General features: G+C 37.9%; 2 protein-coding genes across 4 annotated transcripts in view; both read right to left on the reverse strand.

Annotated features, from left to right (window-relative positions):
- Positions 1-33: 33 nt before the first annotated feature.
- LOC103033089 (putative ferric-chelate reductase 1) lies at positions 34-16,681 on the reverse strand. The gene is made up of 13 exons (XM_015600963.3): positions 16,548-16,681; positions 14,454-14,509; positions 14,158-14,352; positions 12,384-12,485; positions 12,139-12,283; positions 4,801-4,911; positions 4,596-4,711; positions 4,378-4,464; positions 3,385-3,476; positions 3,096-3,154; positions 2,838-2,975; positions 2,288-2,313; positions 34-1,388 (listed from the first exon to the last, which is right to left on the reverse strand). The coding sequence occupies exons 2-13, from the start codon at positions 14,505-14,507 to the stop codon at positions 1,299-1,301; spliced, it is 1,215 nt and encodes a 404-aa protein (XP_015456449.3). The 5' UTR covers positions 14,508-14,509; positions 16,548-16,681; the 3' UTR covers positions 34-1,298.
- Positions 16,682-16,728: 47 nt separating this feature from the next.
- Positions 16,729-27,182, reverse strand: part of LOC103032775 (glycogen debranching enzyme) — a 46,525-nt gene continuing 36,071 nt past the window's right edge. For all 3 annotated transcript variants that reach the window (XM_049480031.1, XM_049480030.1, XM_049480032.1), the window contains 9 exons: positions 25,977-26,202; positions 24,624-24,735; positions 24,383-24,518; positions 24,124-24,236; positions 23,177-23,388; positions 22,156-22,253; positions 19,907-19,994; positions 19,693-19,826; positions 16,729-19,611 (listed from right to left, as the gene is read on the reverse strand). In XM_049480031.1, coding sequence (XP_049335988.1) covers positions 19,476-19,611; positions 19,693-19,826; positions 19,907-19,994; positions 22,156-22,253; positions 23,177-23,388; positions 24,124-24,236; positions 24,383-24,518; positions 24,624-24,735; positions 25,977-26,202 — 1,255 coding nt within the window. In that variant the 3' untranslated portion in view covers positions 16,729-19,475. The remainder of the gene's footprint in view (positions 19,612-19,692; positions 19,827-19,906; positions 19,995-22,155; positions 22,254-23,176; positions 23,389-24,123; positions 24,237-24,382; positions 24,519-24,623; positions 24,736-25,976; positions 26,203-27,182) is intronic.

Consider the following 27,182-nt stretch of genomic DNA (forward strand, 5'->3'; position numbering starts at 1 on the left):
CAACACATCCACAAAATGAGCAAGAATGATCAATAACAAGATAAGATAATCCTTTATTAATCTCACCATGGGGAAATTTACAATGTTACAGCAGTACAGAGGAAAGGGTGGAGAAACAGGTCAGGAAAAAAGTAAACAAATAATGATAAATCTATATATACAAAAAACATACATACATACTTAAAAAATTCTATATAGCAAAGAAAAAAATATATATATACATCTAGTGCATATATATATATATATATATTTTTTTTTTCTCTCCATTCAGTAGCCCCAATATAAGACAGCCAGTAATATTTGTTTTTTTTAGCATGTGATATAGTTATTATTTTTTTAAATATTATTTTTATTGAACTAAACAGGTATTCGAAAGACAAGCATCAAATGACATTTTTTACATTATAAATGTAATATAGTTCTGAAATGTTTATTATTGCATTGTTTGTCAAAAAATACTTAAACCATCTAAGAGTACAGATGGTTGTGTTGTACTATTGTGTCTGAAGCTTAAATGTTTTTTTCAATAGTTAAATAAGGATTTTAGGAATGATAGTATACTCGTTGTCAGAATTTTAGACGAGTAAAAACAGGATGATATTCTTGTTGTAAAGGTGATGATGATACTCATTGTCTAAAATTCTGACAAACGCTTTTGAAGTGCAATTTTTTAAAGGTTTTTATACAGGTTTGTCATGTTTTTATCTGCACAGTTAGATGCCTGGTTTCTCTGAGGCGAAATTATTGAACTGTCAATCTTCAGAGAACAGCTTTTTGCCTGTCTTGACCGCAATAGTTGCAAATGTACTGTATGAAAATGAAAAGCTCATTTGTTACTATAGCCTGGAATATTTAATATTTTGTAGAAATGCTCGAAATGTGAACATCAGCTGCAGGATTAGTTTATAATGAATTCATTAAACAGATCAACAGAACATTTATATATGTTTAGAAAGAAAATGCATAATTAATATTTATTTACAATTCGTATTAATTCTCAGCAAAAAATAAATGGCCAAAATATGGTACACAACATTTGGAACTGGGTACTGACGGTACAATATATAATAAATTCAGAATAATTTACAAAAAAATAGTATGGAAATATTACAGTAATCTGTTTGGCAACAACACAGTTCCAGATATAATCAGGGGATTATTCAGTGTGAGTCTACCACCTAGTGGATGGAACAGGTTACTTCATCACACATCCACATGGCAGAAAGTACAAAGTGTTTACAACATATACCACCAACCAAATATCTAAAACTATACATATATAAATAAATAAATAAATCCTATGACAAGCCAATTCCAGCCAGGAGAGTCAACAGGAAAGCCAGGTTTCCAAGGAAGAAGAGTATCAGCAGGATCAGTTCTGTACTAACCTGTTATAAATGAATAAAATAAAAAAGCACTTTAGAATGTGTTACACAGGGTGTGATAGTTCAAAATATTATAATGAAACTAAGAAAAAACAATGGTTACTTTATTAGATATTACACATGAATGTATCTGCCAGTGCTAATACATTGCTGATAATGCTAATAAACACATTTATAATTTACAGACAGACTAGACACTACAATAACTTTCTAATTTTAAAAACTAATAAGAATACCTCAAAATGGCTACAATCAATGAATTTTAAACTAGCATGGTCAGTGTCACTTTGGAAAAAAATGAGAGACCACTTAAAATGCAGAGTTTCTTTGATTTTACCAAATTGAAAACCTCTGAAATATAATCAAGATGAAGCTGGATGATCACATGCCATTAACCAAGCTGAAGTGCTTGAATTTTTGCACCAGGAGTGGCATAAAGTTATCCAAAAGCAGTGTGCAAGACTGGTGGAGGAGAACATGCCAAGATGCATGAAAACTGTGATTAAAAACTAAGGGTTATTCTACCAAATATTGATTTCTGAATTCTTTCAACTTCATGAATATGAACTTGTTTTCTTTGCATTATTTGAGGTCTGAAAGCTCTGCATCTTTTTTGTTATTTCGGCCATTTCTCATTTTCTACAAATAAACACTCTAAATTTTATTATTTCTATTGGAATTTTGGAGAAATGTTGTTTGTAGTTTATAGAATAAAACAATGTTCATCTTACTCTAACATATACCTATGAATAGCAAAAACAGGGAAACTGAGAAAGAGCTTTTTCCAGAGCTGTACATCAGCAAGTAACGAAATGAAATATTGAATTATTAATCAGCCGATGCACTTATTGTGCATGCCTAATATTAATATTTTCTTACACTCCTAGTCCTAACACACTTACCAGTTCGTCAGCAGACTCTTTATCTTCTATAAAACAAAAAATAAAACAAACAAAGAGAACATCATTAATATATTAAAGGGATTTGATGTCTGATAATATTATTATTACGATAAGTAAACAGAGTCATTTAAAGAGATGTGTTGTGAAATGCTCTATGCTCTAACATTATTTTGAAAATCTGTTCATGGTGGGGTGATACATGCACATTGTGTTATTGTTTGCTCTATTGTTTTTTTGTTTTTTTTTTTACATTTTTACAATCTGTCCCGTGTTTGCCTCATGTTGCTGATTTGTTTTTTTAACCACGCTATTAGATTTGCCTCTTTAAATAAAATCTGTTTATTTTATCTGCACTTGTCTCCTCTCTGCCTGGTTGTGACACAAAAAGACACACAAAATTATAAAAATCAAATAAAAAAAATAAAAGTTACGTTTTCTTTCATAATAGTTATAAACAGGCATCCTGTGAGCTGGGAAAGGTTGATAATTCCTGTTATACACAAAAGAGTGGTGTTTGGTGTTTTTGCCACTAAATGCATTTCAGATTTACCCTTTCTCTTCCACCACATGTTACTTTCTTGAAGAATAAAGAACAGCGCCTCCCAGCCCACAAATCCTCCCATCACCTGGAGGAACCACTTCTCTGGAGAGTCGTCAAAAAGCGCCAGGCCGGTGAATATGGCTGCCACTGTGAGGATAAATAAAAAAAAAAACAACATACTGTCCATGAGTCCATTAAATTCCACATTTGAATTATAGAAAGTGATGTTTAATCTTAGTGTTCAGTGTAAACAGTGCTGTCTCCTACCTGCAAGAACTTTAATGACCAGTGCCATTATACCATGCATCCAGTTGAAAACGAATCTCCTGCAGAAGATAATCTGAGCGATTATGTTGTACATTGTACAGCCAACTCTCTCTGTTCCACCTTAAAAAGTATTTTTTATTATCTTCAGTTATCTATGCTATCTTTGTTGCCCACAACTGAGCTCTAAAAGCAGACATTCTAATAGGGAGAGGTTGGACTTTTGTCGTAAGACTGCCGGGGCTGAGAGTAGAGAAACCCTACTTTTAATGGAGTGTGTGCAAAGTCTCACTTTTCATGTTGAGGTGAACAGCGGAAGGCAGCAGCGACTGGCTGGATCAGGCTGAGGATCATGACTAGGCATCCTAATACTGGGTGAACCCCCTAAAAACATGCAATAAGACATGATAATAAGGCACATAATTAGATTATGGTCCATTTCCAATGAGTGCTGGTTAAAAAGGTTAAAACATGTTATGATTTTACAGTACTTATACTCTGAAAATGTAGAAGTACACACGTTTCCAACTTTTCAAGAAATATTAATATGCCTATGACTTCTGTAACCCAAGGTCATGTAATGTCATAAGTGAAGGAATTATAGCATGGAGAGCTTACAAACAAATGGACATTATATTAAGTTCAAATTTCTCATTGTAATATTTTTTGTAAACAAAGGCATTAGATTTTTGTTTAAATTATTTAAAAAATGCTCCTCAAAGAAAGATTGGAAGAGGTCACCAAACAATGCCACCAATGATACCATACTGTTGAATTGCGATAATACCACAGTTCCATAATAGCTGTTTATTGGAAGGATGTGAGTTAAAGCGGATAAGAAAATCTGATTATTACTTCTTAAATGTTAATAAAGTTGAGCAGACAAAACATTAACCTCCTAGGATCTGGTTTGTCAAGACCACAACACTAAAATTTGCTCTACAAGGGCCTGCTGTCCTGTTATGAGGCCATGATATTGTCACCTATTGTTGGCAGAAGAGTTTAACACGTTACAGTTTAAATTTTGTTTAAGTACATTTAGTAAATGCTTGTTTTGTTACTTTGTTTTTCACTTTATCCGAGTTAAAAGCTTCAGAAGTATTTTAAACACTAATATCTATACTTCCAAATATGTGTGAAGGTGAATACTTTGACACCTTTGGATATAAGCTGCTTTTACTTTTAATACCATTTAGAAATAGCTAATTTTGTGTATCAGGTCTTGGTTGAGGAACTACAAGTATAATTAAAGGAAACAAGATCAACACTTAAATGAAATACTTACTCCAGCCCATCCCTTAATGTGAGCAAACTCCAGGATGAATGCGATTGCGGTTATAATGACAGTGAAGGACATTAAAGACACGTGTGCCTGAGGAGAGGTACCAGAGTAAGCCAGTGTCAATCACACAGCATTAAAGTATACAAGCCTTTTTTAAATAATCAAAGTTTCTTTATTTAAACTGAGCGTAATAATCTAACTGACATCTGATTAAAGCCTACCAGAAACCAGACGTCTTTGCTGCTGCAGCCCTTTCCCTTGCCGACGGCCTTCAGGTAGCGTGCAGTGATCATGCCGACGCTAGAGGTAGTCATCCAGGCAATCAGCATTAGAGAACCTGGGACAGAATATGGTAATTAGAGGAGGAATAGAACACATACTGTGTACTGGACTACTAAAATAAACGGACTAGAAAGTGAAACAAACCATGGGCTTTACTGGCTGAAGGGTGATGAGCACGTTTGACGATCTGTGGGTTCAGTACGTCCACTCTGGAGTCACTGATAAATCGATTAGTACCGTGAAACTGGATTAAACCTGCCAATATATATAAAAAAGGTATGAAAAGTTGTTCACTTGTCTTTGATGGTGGAACCTTGCAGACATTTGTACTTGCAGACAAAGGCATACAAGCAGGTTTGATATTGGGGGGGGGACACATTTGCTAAAATGAATTAAAGCCCACTCTACAGTGACTTAAAACAACATTTGCGGACTTACATTTAATGACAAAAAAACAAAATACATTTTTTCTGTACTTTGGTTTATTATTAGTTGAATCCAACCCAAGGTCACTTAAAAATCTAAATATGTTAATCCCAGAGTTGGAAAGTAATGAATTACATTTACTCACATTACTGTAATTGAGTAGATTGTATTAGTAATTTGTAATTTCTAAAGTAGTTTTTAAAATAGGTCATTTTACTTTTACTCAAGTACATTTTGATACAAGTAATTTACTTTGCTACATTGGAAAACTCCCCGTTACTGAGTAACAAAAAAAATGCTGGGGGAAAAAAACTAATTGTCTGAATTTAGCAGAACTTTTCCATGCAGTGTTTATAATGATATTTTCTTAAGTTTTTAATGGGAACATTAACTGATATTTACATGTTTTTTTTTTACATTCAAGCAGATTGTTTAAAGCATAGCAATGGCAAGTGTCACGTCTGGTGCTGTAGGCACTTCCTGTCCTTCCACACTGGTCTCCAACGGAGGTTGTCAGCCCAACAACTACAATACCCAGAATGCACCACCCGCTGACAACACACACACTGCTGATCACGTGACACCTCACCTGCCCCGGCCTGTTAGCCCTGAGTATTAGCTACAGTATAAAAGTACTGCTCAGACGCCCTTCGGCGCCGCGTATTGCCCAGGTTCGTCCGACATTACAAAGCGTTATTTCTGTGATTATTTTCTGTGTATGACCTTGCCTTTGTTTTTTGACTACCGATTTTTGCCTTTGCCTTCGTTGTGGATTTTTTCGTGTATTACCCTGGACTGTTTATCGTTTATGTTTTTCGGATCACCTTTGATACTGCCTGCCTTGTGTATGACCATTGGACTGTTTATCGTTTCTGTTTTTGGATTGCCTCTGATACTGCTTACTTCGTGTATGACCACTGGACTGCCTCACTATCCTGTTAAGCTCTCCGCTCCCAGGTATACCGTTACTGGTGTTTTGTTTATACTGCTAATCTCATTCTCTGTACCCTGTGGGTTTTTAATAAAATCCTTGACTGGTTCCGCGAGTGTCTGTATTCTGTGCTCCACCATGACAGAATACGCGGCCTCACGTGAACAGACAGCGATCTCTGACCAGTTAAAAACAGGGTTGATTAGCCAGGGACAACTTCTCGGTCAGCACCAACAAACCCTCGTTGGTGTGACTCACGCTGTTACAGAGCTAGCTAGCCAGCAAGCTAATCAGCAACAACAGCTGACTAGCATCCTCGAGCACCTACAGGGATTAGCTTCGGCTAACGCTAGCTCTACTGCTAACCCTAGCCCCATGGCTAACACCAGGCCTCATAACCCCAGCGCTTCTTCCTCCGGATTTTTTGTGTGCAAACCGGAGTTATATGACGGTGATCCGGTGAAGTGCAGCGGTTTTATTTTACAGTGCTCTGTTTACTTCAGTAACTCTCCAGTGACTACTGATCAAGCCAAGATAGGCTTTATTATCTCTCGTCTCTCCGGGAAAGCACTCGAGTGGGCCACTGCTGTATGGGATAGCATTTCGGTGGCTAGCTACACGGATTTTTTGGACACTTTCCGCTCTGTGTTTGATCACTCGCGTTACGGTCAATCTAATGGAGAGTTACTGCTCGCTCTGAAGCAAGGTCACAAGCCAGTCACTACGTATGCTCTGGAGTTTCGGACGCTAGCTGCTGGCAGTGGATGGAATGATGCAGCGCTTCTTTCTGTGTTTAAAAACGGACTCAACCCGGACATTTTAAGAGAGTTAGCTTGCCGAGATGAAGCACTCACTCTGGATCCACTCATTGCTCTCTCGATTCGCCTGGATCAGCTGCTATCTCGTCGTCCCAAGTCCAGCACCCACGTAGCTTCTGTACCCCATCCACACGTCTCTGCCAGCGGTTTCAGTGGGTCTACATCTGCTCCGGAGTCCACACCTGAACCCATGGACATCCAGAGGTCCAGACTGTCTGCTGCCGAACGCCAACGCCGCATTCGTTTCCATCTATGTCTCTACTGTGGAGAGAAGGGTCATCACAAAGCTGAGTGTGGTTTCCTGACCCGATCCATGAGGCCTCCTGCGACGGGAAAGCGCGTGGAAAGGGTTCCACGCGCCAACGTGGTACGTAACTTGACTCCATGTCGTGATTCTAAAAGTTTCTCTCTACCTATGATTTTAAGTTCACCTACTGGTTCTTTTCCCATTGCAGCACTCGTTGATTCCGGATCGGAGGGAAACTTCATAAGCCTGGAGTTGGTGAAGGAGCACAACATCCCCACTAAGGAGCTCCGTCACCCCATCTCTATCCACGCCGTTGATGGGAAATCGGTGCGCTCCAGACCTGTCACTCTCCAGACTGTACCACTCTCTCTCCAAGCCAGCGCTCTCCACCACGAGGAACTGTCTCTGTTCGTGCTTCCCAGCACAGAACACCCGTTGATTTTGGGCATGCCTTGGCTCAAGACGCACAACCCACTGATTTCCTGGCCTGAGGGGGACATTACGGTTTGGTCTGATTTCTGTTTTGAACATTGTTTAGCTCGTTCTGATATAGCCTTACAGTCCACCTCTATTGAAAGCCCCTCAGTCGTAGATTCCCCCGTAGTTCCCCCTGAGTATTCCGATTATCTAGAGGTATTTAGCAAAGCTAATGCTACTAAGCTGCCACCACATCGCCCCTATGACTGTGCCATAGATCTTATTGAAGGTGCCACTCTTCCTAAGGCTAGAATATATCCCCTCACTCTTGACGAAGAGAAGGCTATGGCTACTTATGTAGAGGAAGCTCTTGCACAGGGTTTCATTCGCCCATCTAAGTCTCCTGTAGGTTCAGGGTTTTTTTTTGTTAAGAAGAAAGATGGTGGTCTCCGTCCTTGTATTGATTACCGTGGTTTAAATGATATCACCAAGAAGTTCGCCTACCCGCTCCCTCTCATCCCTAGTGCTCTAGAACAATTACGTGAGGCTAAGTATTTCACCAAGCTCGACTTACGCAGTGCCTATAATCTCATTCGCATCCGTGAGGGGGATGAATGGAAGACTGCCTTTACTACCACCAATGGGCACTATGAGTACTTGGTAATGAGTTTTGGCCTAGCTAACGCACCGGCAGTCTTCCAGTCATTCATGAATGACATTTTTCGCGACATGATCAACAAGCATTTAGTCCTTTTTATAGACGACATTCTGATCTATTCCCCAGATTTAGAGTCCCACGTTCGTCATGTCCGCTCCGTACTTAAACGGTTGCTAGACAATAATTTGTATGCTAAAGCCGAGAAGTGTGAGTTCCATCTCCAACGGGTCACATTTCTCGGCTATGTCATTAGTCCCCAGGGCGTCCTCATGGACGACACTAAAGTTTCCGCAGTCACCAATTGGCCCGTTCCGCAGTCCATAAAGGACCTCCAACGTTTTTTGGGCTTTGCTAATTTTTATCAGAGGTTCATTCGCAATTTTAGCAGTATTGCCGCTCCGCTTACTGCATTGACTAAGGGGGCCACCAAGGTACTTAATTGGTCGCCTGCAGCTGAGGCTGCTTTTGCTAGGCTTAAGTCCGCGTTTGTTTCAGCTCCTATACTCGCTCATCCCAAACCCGATTTGCCCTTCGTGGTCGAGGTTGACGCTTCTGACTCTGGGGTGGGGGCCGTGTTATCTCAGCGCAGTGGTTCTCCTCCTAAACTTCATCCCGTAGCCTTCTTTTCTAGAAAGATGTCCCCTGCAGAACGCAATTATGGCATAGGGGATAGGGAACTGTTAGCTGTCAAACTAGCTCTCGAGGAGTGGCGTCACTGGTTGGAGGGGTCCGCTCATCCGTTCACTGTTCTCACGGATCATAAGAACCTGGAGTACTTACGTAATGCTAAACGCCTCAACCCCCGCCAAGCACGCTGGTCACTGTTTTTCTCCAGGTTTGATTTTTCTATTTCGTTCCGACCTGGTAACCGTAACACCAAGGCGGATGCGCTGTCACGAATCTTCTGCACTCCTGACAGCGCATCTCAGTCCTCTGAGTGTGAGCGTATTCTACCTCCAGACGTTAAAATAGCTGTTATTCGCTGGGAGTTGGATGATCTGATTCAGCAGGCTGCTGAACGGTCACCTCCACCTGAGGGTTGTCCACCTCAGAAAACCTTCGTTCCCTTACAATATCGTGATCGTCTCATTAGCTGGGCTCACTCTTCTCTCACGTCAGGCCATCCGGGTGTCACGCGCACCTTACAGTTAATTTCGGCTCGTTATTGGTTGGAAACCATGCAAGCTGACGTACACACTTTTGTAGTCTCTTGCTCGGTATGTGCTCAGTGCAAAACGCCAAAGACCCTTCCAGTCGGTAAGCTAGTTCCTCTACCCGTTCCAGAGCGACCCTGGTCTCATATCGCGGTAGACTTTGTCACGGACTTACCTGAATCCGAAGGGTACACTACTGTTCTCACGGTGGTAGACAGGTTTTCTAGGGGGGTTAAGTTTATTCCTTTCCCTGCACTACCTACAGCTTTACAGACAGCTCAGGCCATCTACTCTCACATTTTTAGACACTTTGGTATCCCTGAAGATATCCTTTCGGATAGAGGCCCTCAGTTCACGTCTAGAGTATGGAAAGCCTTCTTTGAACACTTAGGGGTTCATGTGAGTCTTACCTCAGGGTTTCATCCCACTAGCAATGGGCAGTGTGAGCGTGTCAATCAGGAGCTTGGTAAATTCCTCAGACTTTACTGTCACAAACATCCCTCCGACTGGTCTCAATTTCTTATATGGGCAGAAATTGCACAAAACTCCCTCACTAACTCTACCTCTGGTCTCACTCCCTTCCAGTGCATTCTGGGGTTCCAACCTCCGTTAGCTCCGTGGACAGCCGTGGCTACTGAGGTTCCGGCAGTAGACGACTGGATGAAACGGAGTGAGCAGGTGTGGGAGGAAAGGTCTCGGATGCGTTACACCAGTACAAGGAGAGGTCTGACAGACACCGAGGCAGTACCCCCCAATACCAACCCGGGGATCGGGTTTGGTTGTCTACACGGGACTTGAGGTTTGAGGGAGAGTGCAGGAAGTTGGTACCTAAATACATCGGTCCCTTTAAGGTGTTGTCTCAGGTTAACGAGGTTACCTATAAGATTGAGCTGCCAGCTCAATACCGTGTACACAACTCATTCCATGTGTCTCTTCTCAAGCCTCTTGTCCCAGGTCCGCTCGCTGAGGGTACTCCAGATGACGTTCCGCCCGCGGCAGTGGAGGGGGAGGCCTCGTCTACGTATGCGGTGAGAGAGGTACTGGATTCTCGCAGGCGTGGTGGCGTACTCCAGTATCTGATCGACTGGGAGGGCTACGGCCCCGAGGAGCGTTGCTGGGTGGCTGCCGGCGACGTGCTGGACCCTGCTATACTGGCTGAGTTTCATGCCCGTTACCCGGGTAAGCCTGCTCCCAGACCCCGTGGGCGTCCCAAGCGCTCGCTTTCCTCGTCGGTTCCGGTGCGTCGGGGTTCCCGGTCTCTCAGCCCCCGCCTGTCCGGTACCTCTGTGGCGACTCCAGTTCCTCCCGCCGGTGCTCCCTGCTCGTCGGGTGGTCGTCGTGGTGGTCGTCCTCGTTCCCGTCCGACTCCCTCGGGGGAGGGTACTGTCACGTATGGTGCTGTAGGCACTTCCTGTCCTTCCACACTGGTCTCCAACGGAGGTTGTCAGCCCAACAACTACAATACCAAGAATGCACCACCCGCTGACAACACACACACTGCTGATCACGTGACACCTCACCTGCCCCGGCCTGTTAGCCCTGAGTATTAGCTACAGTATAAAAGTACTGTTCAGACGCCCTTCGGCGCCGCGTATTGCCCAGGTTCGTCCGACATTACAAAGCGTTATTTCTGTGATTATTTTCTGTGTATGACCTTGCCTTTGTTTTTTGACTACCGATTTTTGCCTTTGCCTTCGTTGTGGATTTTTTCGTGTATTACCCTGGACTGTTTATCGTTTATGTTTTTCGGATCACCTTTGATACTGCCTGCCTTGTGTATGACCATTGTACTGTTTATCGTTTCTGTTTTTGGATTGCCTCTGATACTGCTTACTTCGTGTATGACCACTGGACTGCCTCACTATCCTGTTAAGCTCTCCGCTCCCAGGTATACCGTTACTGGTGTTTTGTTTATACTGCTAATCTCATTCTCTGTACCCTGTGGGTTTTTAATAAAATCCTTGACTGGTTCCGCGAGTGTCTGTATTCTGTGCTCCACCATGACAGCAAGTTATATAATAATTAATTGTAAAACTATGAAAATACAGTTTATAGTCACCTATATGACCATAACTTTTTAACAGTAAAGAAAATAAATGGATCATAGAAACCTATGCCACTTGTTCTTGAAAATGTTTTATGGTGTGGTCTGAACAAATACTGCCTGAAAGGTCCAAATTATTATTTGGAATAATAGTTCATTAAAAAGATTTAATTTATGATTTGTACTTCACAAATCATAAATTACTATCAAATAAATAAAAATAACTATGTAACTTTTACTCAAAATAAATTTTAAATTGAGTACTTTTTTATTTTACTCTAGTAGATTTTTAGATGGGTACTCTTACTTTTACTTTTACATATGCACCGCCTGTTTGATAAAAGCAGAGATAATAACTTTAATTAGAAACGTGTTGCAGAGACGAGGTGCTTTTCATGGCAGGAGTGCAGATTCAGTTTATTTTAAACAATAAATAAAAGTTTATTTTAAAACAAGTTCTGTTTTTTCTGTGGTATCATTTTTGGGGGGGACAAATTTACTTACTTCTGCTATTTCTGATCATTTTCCAAACACAGCTGTTCCAGCCAGCCTTTAGTGATAGCAGTCACCGAAGCATATTATGCAATCGATTCAAATGCAAATATAAACAATGAGTGCAGTGCATTTTCTCCTTCTCTGAACTGGACTGCAGCATTTTAGAGAGCTTATCTCTTATGTTACATTTGATAAGGCCTGCGGCTGGAATTCCTGCGTGACTGTGGCTTAAATGCTGCAAGCTTAACGCCTCTAATATTTAAACCTTCACAAACATGGTTTTTTGACCCACCATCAGTAGTGGAGCCGTAGGCGTACAAGAGGAAGTATGTGCTGTTCTGCTCAGTCATCCCTCCGGCACTGATAGGATTTCTTGAAATGAAAGAACAGCCGATGACTCCGTCCGACATTGATGCAGTGATGTCTGAAACATTACCCTGCAATACACGAGAAGATAACTGGAAATCTGTAGGCCTTATTTCACTAATAACACATCTCTGTGGTTCTGTTTATTAGATACATAGAGGAGCTCTGTACCAGAGGAACTATTGTGGGTCTGCTTCTCCCAGTGGAAAAGGCATGCTGTACTTGAACAGTTCCGTTACTGTCTGTGCCACAAATGTAGATATCATCGTTCCCCTTTGAAAACAACAAATAAATGATACAATGTGTGAAAAACGTAAATAAGGTCATCTAAAGATTCAACATATAACATATTTGTAGACCTACAGCAGCTTAAATAGCTATTGCACAAGCAAATATGGTGTAAATACTTTAACTAGGTCTGGACAAATATTGATAAACAGCCATTAATAGCACTATCAATATACGATATAGCAAATATTATTATACTGTATCTCAAGCAAACTTATTAAATAATTATACTGCCCATCTAAAATACAATGCATATGAACACACACTTATATCTAGCAATACACAGATACTTATTGCTTATTATTATAAGTATAGTAATATGCAAAGAACATACAGTAGCTTTCCTTTGCGTTTACATATATATGAGCTCTTACAACGAAAAAAAAAACAACAACTATGGGTCAAAATTTTTAGAACACCCCCCCCCCCCCCCCCCCCCCCTTTCACTTTATTTTTGGACCGGAACCGGAACTGGTACAAATTCCAGTGTCCAATTTTATTTATGAAACTGCTGAAACCTTTAAGGAAAACCAAGGAACTAAAAACTGAAGAAAAACAAATATTGTAGTAAAATTTTATATCGTAAAAAAAGAGCTTACAGCTGGTAAGTAGCAATGGAGTTTTGGAAATATTTGTACAAAATTGTCAATTTACAAAGCCATTGTCTGTAATAAAAGCAGTGCTGGAACAGATCATGTTTCTACACTCTCTATTGCAGCATTTACACACTTACAGCACATTCACACTTTCATCATAATAACTAGAAAAGGACACAGAAACACAGAGAACTCTGTAACAATTAAAAAAATGAGTTTTTTCTTTTGAGAAATTACAGATAAAGCCAGAGAGGAGTGAGTACTGTTTCCTACACCTTTGAAAGACTCTTGGAAACTGGTGAAAAGGAAAAATCCGATCTGGCTGACCCACATGGCAACACCTTTAGCTCAGTTTAACATTGGCCTAAGTCATTGTTAAGATGAGAAAATAAAAAATCAGCTTGTCTGGACCATACAGCACTGCTACTGGACTACTAAAAAATAGAGGTGTTCTAAACTTTTGATCAGTAGTGTATTTTAAACCATTTCTCCATTTCTAAGAAAGCAGTTATTCTTTCTTTTTGTTTAAAATTGGTTATTTTTCACTTTATACCACATATAATATATAATACATATAAGTATTTTTCTGACTCATATTTCTTCATTAATGAAGCCACAACTTGTATTATGTTGTACAAATAATTCCACTGCAATGCACAATATAGAAAAATACAAATAATACTTGTTTCTCTATTTTCTCTATATTACTGTATTTATTTATTTACTAAATATTGTTTTTGAGTGCATTACAATTTTTTCCATCACTGGAACATAATTTAGGTCTGTAAAGGTTAAAGAAAGAAAATATATCTCTCTTTTAATGTACATATTTTCTCTACTTTGTAAAGATATTTAAACATGTTACCCTACAGTTTGTGCATATATTGCCACATATATGCACGTAAACACACATTTGCACGTATACTATTAATTTGAAAAAAGTGTGTATATTTTTCATTTTTTTTCATCACAGAGCCAATATAATGAATACATGCCACATATTAAGCTTTAAAGTAATAACTCCAACAACTGTTTACAAGATAGAAGGTAGAAGAGCATACCATTCTCTGGTCATCTGAAAACCCAAAGGAGATATATCCTTCTGCTCGACCCTGCAGCTCAACTGAGATTCCTGAAGCAGTGGGTAAAGCTGTGACGGCCATGAAGTAGCAGCTGGGGTCAGCGGCGGGGTCACAGTCGGGGGGCTGGCTGAAGCACACTTTCTCAGTTCCACATCCAGCACTGGATATAGACTTCTGTAAAACAGTCCAGCACTACTGATACAGTACAGTTTCCAGCACCAGAAGCCTGTGAGAAATAAGGAATCACTTCTAAAATCACCAGCACAGATACTTACTTCAGTGAAGCCTCTCACCATACACACCCAGAGGAAGAGAAGATACAGACGCATCTCTGAAGAGAAAGAAAAAGTGGCATTAAAAATAATCAGAGCATCTGAAAATCACACTGTAGAAAAATACAACAGATTAAATTACTATTTTTTATTAAGCTCAATAAGCAAAAGGCATTAAAAAAGTTGAAGCAACATTAAATGTATAGTTGAATCTAAATGTAAATATTTAGAGAAATGTAGTACTATGTTTTGTTTTTGTTGCAGAAAATAAAGTTTTTGTAGGTAATAAACAATAAGATAATATAGTGTAGATAATAAGTGTCAGTAATCTATTTAATATTTCTCATTTTCTTTTTTCCTATTTAATGTTTATCATTCCTCATTTTTATTTTTTGTCAATTCCTTATTGGTTTTCAAAATGATTTGCTAGCACATAAAGAAATCTTAAAATAATCTTGAGAATAAATAAAAATGTACACTGTGGTGTAAAAAAAGTATTTGCCCCCCTACAGAATTATTTTGTTTTTTTATTTTTTTGTCATAATAATATTTTTCAGATTATCAAACAAACTTTAATATCAGACAAAGATAACCTGAGTAAACATTAAAATCACTTTTGAAATGATCATTTTATTTATTAAAGGAAAAAAAAAACTAAACCAAATCTAAACCAATCTAGCCATGTGTGAAAATTGCTTGCCCCTTAACCTAACAACTTGGTTGTGCCACCCTGCAATCAAGTTTTACCAATAACTGGCAATAAGTGTTTAATGTCTCTGTGGAGGACATTTTATTCCACTCTTCTTGATGCCACAGCAACTCAATCAGAATCTGACTAGGCCACTCCAAAACCTTCATTTTGTTTTTTTAAGCCATTCAGAGATGGACTTGTTTGTGTGCTTTGGATCATTGTCCTGCTGCAGAACCCAAGTACACCTGAGCTTGAAGTCATGAACAGATGACTGGACATTCTTCTTCAGGATTGTCTGGTTTACAGCAGAATTCCTGGTTCCATCTATTACAGCACATTTTCCAGGCCCTGAAGCAGCAAAGCGGCCCCAGACCATCACACCACCACCACCATGTTTTACATTCAGTATGATTTTCTTTTCCTATAGTTTTATACCAAATGTAACAAGGGACACACTCCTTCCAAAAAGTTCTACTTTTGTCATGTCAGTCTAAAGAATATTGAATCAAAGTCCTGTGAATCATCAAGATGTTTGTTGGTAAATGTGAGATGGGCTGTTGAGTTGTTTTTGGTCAGCTGTGTTATTTGTCTTTGAACTCTCCCATGGACACCCAGTCTCTATACTATTATTAAATGATTAACACTGACCTTAACTGAGGCAAGTGAGATCTGCAGTTCTTTAAATGCTTTTCTGAATTTTTGTGACCTCCTAGATGAGTTGTCCAAGCCCTTTTGGAATAATTTCGGTTGGCCCGTCACTCCTGGGAGAGTTCACCAGTGTTTTTTTCCATTTGTGAATAATGTGAATAATAGCTCTCACTGTGGTTTGCTGGAGTCCTAAAACCAGTTGTTACATTTTCTAAACTGACAGATGATCAATGACTTTGTTTTCTCATCTGTTTTTGAATTTCTTCAGATTGGGGCATAATGTGTCGCTTTTTGAGATATTTTATTTTATTCTACAGGTCTGGCAGTAATCAGGTCTGGTTGTGGTTAGAAGTGAAATTGAACTCAGGTTTCCAAAAAGTGTGATTAATCACAGGCAAACACTTTTTCACAAAGGGCTGGATTGGTTTGGTTAGTTTTTAATAAATGATCATTTAAAAAGTGAAAATAAAGTTTGTTTGATAATGCAAAAAAAAAATGCAAATACTGCAACATCCCATTCTCAACATTACATTAACATTTTTGGATTTCCACAAATCAAACTTCTCTCATTTTTACCAGTCACCTGTAGCATGCATTAAGCTCTGATTATAAAAATGAATATAAGCAGCAAGCTTGCACATGATCATAAATATAATAAAATAATTAAAATCCTAAGAAATAAAATAATATTATAGCTGTTTGAATATGCATCTCTATCTACAGATGATAGAAATGAAGTTACTCCTGTATTTACTCACCGTGTATCAGCAGTGCTGTTCAGGGATGAAGTGTAGACTGTAAGTGCCAGTGGTGGGACCAACTTCTGCACTGTTCGGCGCTTCCCTATAAATCTGACAGCCCAGCTGTGGGCGGATCAGGCTGCTGCTGTTGTTTAAACATTAATTTGAGTGCTCATGCTCAGCAAACAGTCAAAAGAAACAGTGTTGTGTCACCTTTATTAGCTAAGACCAACACGGTAATACATCACTCAAGTGTTCATTACTCACATGTTATTAGTTTCCGAAAAAAAAAATGAATATTTAAAGACAATATTCGCCAGCTTAAGCAGGAAGTGAGTAAAACATGACTGTGGAAGCGATTCTCTGCACTCATATATAATAACAGAATGTGATTAAGCAGTTCAGTCAAACTGGTAACAAAACAAGAGCTCAGAAATGAAATCACAGATAAGAAAAGCCAGTGGTATCAGTCAGTAAGCCTCAATAATATCACTTCTTCAGGGCTCTGAATTAACACGTGTTCAGTGCAGGCAGATCTGAACATGTGTTCCTAAAATTTGAGCACTTAAACGCAGGAGCTCAATTATTTTATCATCACTTTTTATCATTCCTTCATCAAATAAATCAGATCAATTCAAATGTATGAGGTGATGATCTGACCATGACTTTGCAAAACAAATAACATTTCCATGCCGTTTTATTGTTTATTACACTGTAAAAGTCAAAGGGTCAGTATGTTCCTGCACTTACTCTAGCTAAATATTAATGTAATGGAATCAACCTTTCTACCTAATAGATCCTAAAACAAAACAAAACAAAAAGTCATTGCAAATTTGAAAATTAAAATGAAAAATACAAAATACGTTTTTTCGCAGACTTTCATTATTGCTTTCACCATTGCGTACATTAAAAAGCTTACATTTTTGTCTTATTTTTCAAAGTAAAACCAATTACAAAACTAGAATAAAAAAAAAACTACACATTTGTAATATCCCAGTACTCTACCCAAAAAACACATGTACACTTCCGGTCAAAAGTTTTAGAACATCTCCATTTTTCTTTGCATTTATTTTCTGCTCCTCAGATCCAACCAGGAATTCTACAAAAAACAGTGTACAAAATTGTATTATTGTAAAATAATAATATAATATGCAATAATAATAATATAATAATAATTTTAGTATATTGTAAAAGTAAATTGTCAAAAAAAATCCTGAAAAAAATCATATATTGTTAATAATTGTTAATAAGAAATTGGGGTTAATTCATTTGGCAAACAGTTCATTGGTTAACAGCTTACAGCTGAGAAGCAGCAATTGAATTAAACTGAACTTTGGAAATTGATATTTTAAATTGTCAATATACAAAGCCTTTGTCTGTAGTAAAGCAATTCTGGAACAGACTGTGTTACTGCAGCATTTACACACTTTCTTAATAATAATAAGTATAACTTTTCTTCAGAGAAATCACACGAGGCCAACATGAGGAAGCTGGAGAAACTGGACATGGCTCAGAAATCACGTTTTTCCTAGAGTGTACAAAAGGAGGAGAAACTGGTGGAGCTGTGGAGTGAGCAAGAGTGTCTCTTTGACGTCTGTTTTCATTTATAATAATAACAATAAAAAATAAATAAATAATCTCAGAAAGAAATTAGTTGCAGTCCTGCATTTAGTGACCCTGCAAGATTTTAATCTTTGCAAAATCTTAATCTGTGACTAAAAAAGTCTTGAATTGTCTTTAGAGGGTGTCAGAATTTTAGAGGGTGTCAGACTTTAGTCTTTTTAAAGTCTATTCAGAGTCTTTTCTGAGTCTAGTGTTTGGTTCATGACAGGTGAAGTGCAGTAATAAAGCCATTCATAACATGAAAAAATAAAAAAAATGAAAAAGCAGCTTGTCTGGGCCATACAGAACTGCTACTGGACTGCTAAAAAATAGCGGTGTTCTAAAACTTTTGACTAGTAGTGTACCTCGACAGTGATATTCTTATCATAAATATATCTAAGAATTGATATTTCATCATAAATTGACCTTGACAGTGCTAAATAAAACAAATCGGGTAAACAAAACAAATGCTAATGCTAACTAGCTAATGCTAATCTTGTTACCTCAGCTAATGTTACTATCCTAGCCTTTTACAGTTCATATTTTTTTAAGGTCAAAAACAGCTGTTTGTGAAGATAGATAGAAGAAGTTTATTCAGCGATAGTAAACTGATGAGTTACGCTGAATTATTTATTTTTATTTATTTAGGTAGAGTGAAAAAATTTACTTGAGTCTCCCGGCCATTTGCCAGCTCTCCCTGTTAGCTCTTTCCCATACTGTTTACAGCAGAGCTCTGATACACAGCGCCACTGGAAGGGGAAGGAGGGAGGCAGGATTAGAAGAAACGCTGCACTATAAATAAAACTCATTGTAAGGTATAAATTATTTTTAGTTTTTTGAATTAGTTGTCCAAACAGAGAGTCAATTTTTGCCATTTTAACTGAATAATTACAGGTAGCAAATATATAGTGCAACCTTAAAGAGAATAATGCAAAATAAAAGGCATAATGTTTCATAGAAAATATCAAACAATTCTCCCTGCTTTGAAGCAGGCATTTTTTAGGTTTTCACTTTTTTTTTTAATAATATAAATTTGATTTGGAATAGAATTATTTGTTTTTAAAGGTTTAGACATAATTCTCATCATATGATATGGCTTAAAGCCAGCTTATGCTGGTGTTATATAACAAATAACTGTACCACAGGAAAACCCTAAATAACACGTATCTACATGTCTGATGAGACATGGATGGAAGGAGCCACAGCCAGGCTGTGGAAAAGGAAAGAAGTTTAAGGCACTCTTCAACTTTGTAGCAATCCGTTTAACCAATTGTTGTGGACAACTCTAGTCCCACTCATATTGGTGACAAATCCAAAAAAAGAAAGTCTGTTTGGTAGATCCATCTACAGGTCCTCAGCATCGCAGAGCTCATGCAGGACTTCCAGAATTGTGGCAATCGACCAGGCCTGAGTCTCACAACTAAAGGGGCAGTACTGTCCATTTTCATTTGTCAGCTCAGGTAAGCCCTTCCAGGGGGATCTGAAACACAGCAAAATAAGAAAAATAAAAGTGAGGCCAACCTACTCAGAGTTTGGGAAATGTCTTGGAGATCTGGCTTACTTTTCAAGGTGGACATGATGTCTGGAGAGGACATTCTTCACCAGAGACACGGTATGATTATAGACCTCTTGACCTATTTGCTTGGCAAAGTATAGTTTGGCCCTCAAGAAGTAGCCGACTGGCCAAAGCCATTCCTGAAAAGGAAGGACAAAATGTTCAAGAAGCTCAATAAATATGTCGTTCATATTCTTGGTATTAAGTCGAAAGAACATACTGGCCCTTGGTGGTAGTTGAAGCCTTTGGCAAGGTTGTAGTTGTCACTGTCCAGGGCATTGTCATACACACCACAGTAAACCATGTCACTGTAAAATTTGAACAAATAGAAGCTATGTATAACTGAAACATGATTTAAAACCAAAACCAACCAACTCTCTTCCTGGAGAGCAACCATATTTTTTTGTGCTGGAGCAGTATTAGCAGTACCCACTAAGCGCTAGCTTTTTTGCCGTTCAGAGGTGAGTATTACCAGCCTGTAGTCTGCTGCTAACCACGGCTAGCATTGCTGGAGCATCATTAGCATTATTCGCTAACCATGCTAGCTATTTAGCCGTTCAGAGGTAAGTATTATCGGCCTGTACCCTGTGCGTTTACTGTGTTAAAACAAGCTACATGGGACGAACCGTTAGCTAATATCGCCTTGGTTTACCAGAGCACCCAGGGTTCATCAGAGTCGTGCAGTCAGGAGGCAGTTAGGTGACATTAGCGGTTAGCCACCAGTGCTAATGCTCCAGCCTTAGTGCTGGAGAAATCTGTAAATCTAAGCTTACTTTAAGTAGTAAACAGTTTTTAAATAAACAGTTTTTAGGAGAGAAATCAGTGTAGATTAATATCCAGCGCTGGTTTGACTTGTCTGAAAATGTTTTTTTTTTTAAGAATTACAGTTTTATTTTTACTTAATTTAGCTTTACCGGTCTCGCCTCCCAGCAGCGAGACCACTGGCTGAATTAGAAGGGAAACATGTCAACACCCCTGTTCCTTACTAGTGGCACTTAAAATGCGCCTTATAATCTGGTGCGCCTTTATGTATGAAAATAGACCAGAAAATAAATGTCCGGTGCACTTTATAACCATAACCTTAGCCTTGTCCTATTAGAGCTGGATTAGCTGAATGTGATTGCAGATGTTATAAATTAAAAGACTGGCCACTAGTTAAAAGTATGAATGGAAATTCTTATATCAGTCAGCGTGGCATCTGTTTACAGACACAGTCCCACCCAATAACAAAAGAAGCCAATTATCTTGCTGGTTATGCCATAAACAGAGCACCCCCCCACATCCAAATTGAAGCACCCTGAAAATCTAAAAGCTTCTGTGCAGTTATTAAGCCAAAAAGCTATGCAAATTATTGCACTTTTTTGTCATATTTTAACCAGAGTTTTAACTTCTTCAGACCCCATGTTCTCATTACATTTACATTTCATTGCCATTACATTTCTGCTTCTCTGCACCATGATACTTAATTATTTAAAACCTTGACCCTTTAAACTGATATGGAGACACTGTCTGTACCAGCTTGTGGTCACATGACGACATTACACTGAATTGACTTAAAACAAGATGGCAGGAATCCCAGTCAATAGTTTCTGCAGCCAGTCCAGACAGAAACATGAAAAGTCAGGAAAAAATTCTCATCCAATTTTATGTTTAAACTAAAATTTAGTTTTTGGAATAATTGGGTCTTTTTAATCCTAAATGGCTTTCAAATGTCAATATAAACTACTGTCCCCATATTAGGACAAAGACAAAGTGTAGTTTTATACGTGTTAGAAGCAAACTCAAGAAGTTTAAAATGGTTTTAAAAGGTAATTCGACCTTAATTTTTTGGGAATTTTCATTTCTGCCCATCTATAGGAAACAAACGTTGTTTTTGTTTGACTACAAAACCCTGACTGGCCACATGACAAAAACTGTCTACAAGTGAACAGATTCACTTATAACTACTTCAGTGTCTGGTGTGTAAATTTGGGTTAAAGGTTAAATATCCAGGAACGTTTCCTGGAGGTGAGTTTGTTTCCACTAAAGTACAGAATTAATGAGAACCACCGTCATTGACTGCACACTCTACTCTGGAGAGAAAGAGGCAGTCAGTATCCCAGGCCTTTATATCTGTTTACAGCTATTACTAGAAGGAAGCATTCCTAGAAAGAAACAAATTCCCCCTCTTATCACTAACAACAATGCTTGATTTCCTTTTTATTTTGTTTGTCTGTTGCTAACACTGAAAAAAAAAACAATTGGCAAGAGAGCTGTAAAGGTAAAGGTGTCATATCAAGGTGTTTCTTCTAACTTGCATGTTCTTTTCATTACAGCACTTTCATTGTACAATGTTTAACTCTGCACACTGTCGGTATAGTAAAAACCTTTCACGAACCTCCAAGCTACTTGCTGTTTCAAGAAATAAACATTCCTTTTATAGTTACCTTTGTAAATTATACTACATGCTAAAATGTCAAATTTACTCACTCTGGGTCTAAAGTCTTCATTCCCAGAGGCCCCAGCAGCTTCTTCTCAGCTACCTCTAAAGCAGCCCATGCTCTTTCTACTGTGAACAACTCAGGAGCCTTTAGAAAAGAGTACACCAAAATCTGGTTCAAAAATACCAAGCTGTATCAGATAATCTTAAACAAAAAAGAGAGTTCTACATATTTAAAATGTGGTGTGACTAAACAAAAAAAGACCTACTGCCACTAGGGGTGGGCAATATGGCCCTAAAATAACACCACAATAGTTGAGGGTATTTCAAGAATAGTGTTATTTATGGCCCTCTGATTAATATCTGATTATTGCAATCTGCTATAATATACAGCTCTGGAAAAAAAATTGAACACTTTAAAATGAAACGTTTTTTTGATTTTACCAAATTGAAAACCTCTGGAATATAATCAAGAGGAAGATGGATGATCACAACATCAAAGTTATCCAAAAGCAGTGTGTAAGACTGGTGGAGACATTTTCCATTTTCTGCAAATAAATGCTCTAAATGACAATATTTTTATTTGAAATTTGGAAGAAATGTTGACCGTAGTTTATAGAATAAAACAACAATATTCTTTTTACTCAAACATATACATATAAATAACAAAATCAGAGAAACTGATTCAGAAACTGAAGTGGTCTCTTAGTTTTTTTCCAGAGCTGTAGATGTTTTATATAGTATAAAAGTTTTAAACTTACAGTAGAAACTGTAACACTACCAAAAGTCTGATTTTATGTAAAATAATTATAACAAAATAAATAATAACATAAAAAAAAATATATATATATATATATATATATATATATATTATATCGTAGCAAAAAAAAAATGCAGAATGTTTAGTGCATGCATATACTGTAAACGGCAAACAAACAATTACATAAAAATGCTTCACAATAAATAGCAAAACAAATACAGAATAAACTGCTTTAAAACAGAATATCACTATTTTCACAATATGGATTTTTATGATATGTTCTATATTTCATATAGCACACCCCTACTTACCACCACCATTGCAATGGTAAAGTTGGGTCGGAGTTGGTAGTCACACCATGGGCTGGAGGCCCCACAACTGTCTTTATAAACGCCCCTCTTGTGGACCAGCTCTGGGTGTTGCTCATTTGGATCTTCTGGATCAGAAGATACATAGAATAGCTTTTCAAAGTTACCCTGGATCCTCTGGTTCCACTCCTCATAGGACACTGTGTGAGTTTCACCTGGAAAACAGACAGTACACACCAGTAGTCAGTAAATATATATTGTTGATTATAACAGGTGTTTTCATAGCATAGCTTTACAGAAATCTAGGTCCGGGGCCGAACCCTGAAGTAATTTTTTTTTCCCATTTTCTCCCCAATTTACACAGCCAATTACCCAACACATTCACTAGGACTCCCCCTATCACTAGTAATGCCCCAACACACCAGGAGGGTGAAGACTAACACATGCTTCCTCCAGTACATGTGAAGTCAGCCACCGATTCTTTTGGAGCTGCTGTTGACGCAGCATTGCCGAGCAGCCAGCGCGCTTGGAGGAAAGCGCAGCGACTCGGTTTCGATACATCAGCTCACAGACGCCCTGTGCTGCGGACATCACCCTAGGAGTGATGTGGGGAGAGAGCGCCATCTACCCACCCAGAGGGAGCAGGGCCAATTTTGCTCCCTCTGAGCGCCGGCGGCTTGATCAACCTTTTTTACCTTTAATTTCACCTAATTTGCTAAAATTAAAGAAACTCATCATTTTTGAGTAGTCTTTTAATTATTTCTTTCCAGAGCTGTATGTGTATATAAATGCGTATATTGTGAGGCAAGTAAGAAACAGTTTTAGAGTCAGTGCAGGAATGAATCTCATTAAAAGTAAATGATTCATGCAGACCAGGCCTTCCTGGTACAGGAAAGGGTCAAAGGGTTGATGCCTTTCTAAAACATGATTAGTATGGCTACCTGACATACCATCTCTTTGAATGCTGAGGGAAGAGTAGGGGAATTGACCGATCTTGTTCAGGTGCATTAACCACCGCACCGTGGACTTACAGAGACCCACAATCTCCACTGCAGAGCCGTCCCTGGAAACAAACACAAACACTGCTGACCCACATTCTGCTGACCCTTACTGATATTACCAGGAAACAGCAGCTTCACCTGGAAGCCACTTCCTGGTTTATTCCTGCTAGAGGAAGCAAGTTGTTGGAGGAAGCTGTGGCTGCAGTACCTGGGTGTGGCTGGTAAGCCCCGATTGCCTGCTTTGTCACTCTCCCCCATTTTGTCCATCCATGTCCCACAGTTAAAACGATTTCCTCCGTACACAAAGCCTGTGTCAGGGTTTACTTTTGCCACAACATTAAACCCTAACAGATAAGAATGTAGGAAAAAATGTAATGCAGAGATTATCAGAGTGATACATACAGTATTCACACACTGTGATGTGAACATTGAGAAAACTAGTAGCTAACCTTCATCTTTCATGTTGCGGTCAATCTGTGGTCCAGCATTTCGCTCCCTGAACTCGATTCCTTGCATGTGGCACTGAAGGGCCTCTTGGATGACATCGTACAGAGGCTGATCCTGAAAAAAAAAAGACATCGCATGCAGAGAGGATTATGATCAGTATTGAAGAATGAGAAACTATGCATTTTCTGCAGAAAACCCCACTAAAAACTAAATAGAAATATTGAGTCAGCAAACATTAGGTAATGTCCATACATGGTATATGGCTTATTCACCAAACTGGTGGCATTTCTGTCCCTAGGAAAATACATGTATAAATGTGCACACAAAATAACTTCAAAATAAAAATGTATTATTCCATTAGTATTGTTCCATTAGTTTTTCTGTATATTTGATTTTATTGTAACTCTGAAAAGCTCAATCTCAACACTCATTCCTGTTATCTAAATTATTTTTAGTTCTTATTTATTTGTTTATTTTTAAAATACAAATTTTGTGAAAATCATGTTTTTACTAATTCTATGCAAAAACCCATTCCTGTTACTCTCAGTCCTATTACTCAGCACATAAAAAGTAATAGGAGTGAGTGCCAGTAACAGAAATGAGTGCCTTTAACTGGACTGAGTGCCAGTAACAGGACTGAGTTTCAGTTACAGGAGTGAGTACAAGTAACAGGACTGAATGCAAGTAACAGGACTGAGTGCCAATAACAGGAATGAGAATTGTCCCCTGGTTTATTGATTTATTAATGTGAATATTAGTTAATGTAAACCACTTTTTTCCAAGTCTGTTTGGTTTATAATTTATATTTTTTAAATAAATTGCATGATAAAAAAGTTGATCAATTTCAGGTTTGGGTCTTCTGATAAGATAAAACTAGCTTTGCATCTTTTAGAAAAATACAATGTGCATGCATATATAGATATGTTTTTGTCATAAGTATCAATTATGTGAACATGCAGTCAATCATTTCTTTAAAATAAAGACTTTCTTGAGAGAAAATATAAGGAATTAGTGGACTTGCTTTTAAACATGCTTTTTAAATGTAACACAAAAAATTAAGTAAAGCTGCCTGAGATTGACCAGTAGATGTTTTGAATAGTCAAATACATGTGTTATTAGATTCAGAGAAGAAAAAAAAAAGATAATAATTGATATAATTATTTTATCTCTCTTCCTCCATTGTTTCTAAAAATACTAATCAGATCTGCTAGATGTTCTTTACCTCATAGGAAATCATGCTATGTATAATATTTGAGTATTGTCTGAATTCTAGGTCTGTTAAAAAACTCAAGAATAGAGAATATGATAAATGACAGATAATAAAGTTGGTCCAATGAAAGGTCCTCCATATCTACCACATTTCCAGCCGGCTGTGGTTCTGAATCATCTGTAGGGTACATGCGAGACACCGGACATGACAGGATGGCAGTTCCTTGGGGCACCATGGAACAGTATTCCTGGATGCACTGAAGCCACCACCACACTGCGTCCCGGCAGTTGTATCGAGCCCCCACACCTTCGCCCAGCAAGTTAGGAATCAGGCCATGTCTCAGAGTGCCAGCGAAGGCAAGGATGATGTTCCTGTGGAGAAAGAAGATTTCATGCTAATGCTAAAATGGCTAGCAGCATATTTTTTGCACAGTGCTTACTTGTCACCACTAAATAATATTACTATTACAATACTGAAAAAGTACTATTAGCAGTAAAACTGTATCTCATACTGTTATGGTTAAACTCTATCAATTTATCTGCAGTGTGTAGCCAACCTCTGACATGGGGGGGGGGGGGTGGTCAGAAAACATTACACCACTAGACACTGGGTGTCACAATTCTTGTGTAAATTACTTCCAGCAAGTACAGGAAAGTTACATATCATTTAATTAATACCTATTCCCTATTAACTTGTATTTATTATTAGTTAAATAATTATTATTTTTTTATTATTAATAATAGTAAAAATAATGTTGTAACTTTTCCTATGAAACACAAAACATAAATACATTTAGTATATTAAATGTATTCATGTTTCCTTTTGTTCGGTTATGGCCAACATTTTTTTTATTTTTTTTATTTCCATCTCTAATGAAAGAAGTTGAAAAATATTTATTACTCAAGTTTCAACTTTATTTAACTTTAACAGAGAAAATTCTTCTGAACTTTAAGTGAAACTCAATGCAAAAAATAGTGATACAATATATATTTGGCAGACCAAATTATTCCTTCAAAATAGGCAAAATAATCAACTTAAATTTTTTTATACTAAATATTAAATAATAAATACCAAACAATAATTCTATGATGATTCTTTATTAAAATAGATAATAAATTAATAATTGTATTATTTCAAATATTTTTAAATATCGGTTTTGTAACTGTTCCTTTGAAAAGCAAAACAAAAAAACATTTAGTATATTAAATGTATTCAGTTTCCTATTTTTTGGTTTTGGCCAACAATTATTTATTTATTTTTAAATTTCCATCTCTAAACTTAAAAATGTATAAAAAAATATACATTATTCAAATCATTTTAACAGAGACAATTCTTCTGAACTTTAAGTGAA

The sequence above is a fragment of the Astyanax mexicanus genome, chromosome 6 (assembly GCF_023375975.1).
Source record: "Astyanax mexicanus isolate ESR-SI-001 chromosome 6, AstMex3_surface, whole genome shotgun sequence".
Lineage (NCBI taxonomy): Eukaryota > Metazoa > Chordata > Actinopteri > Characiformes > Acestrorhamphidae > Astyanax > Astyanax mexicanus.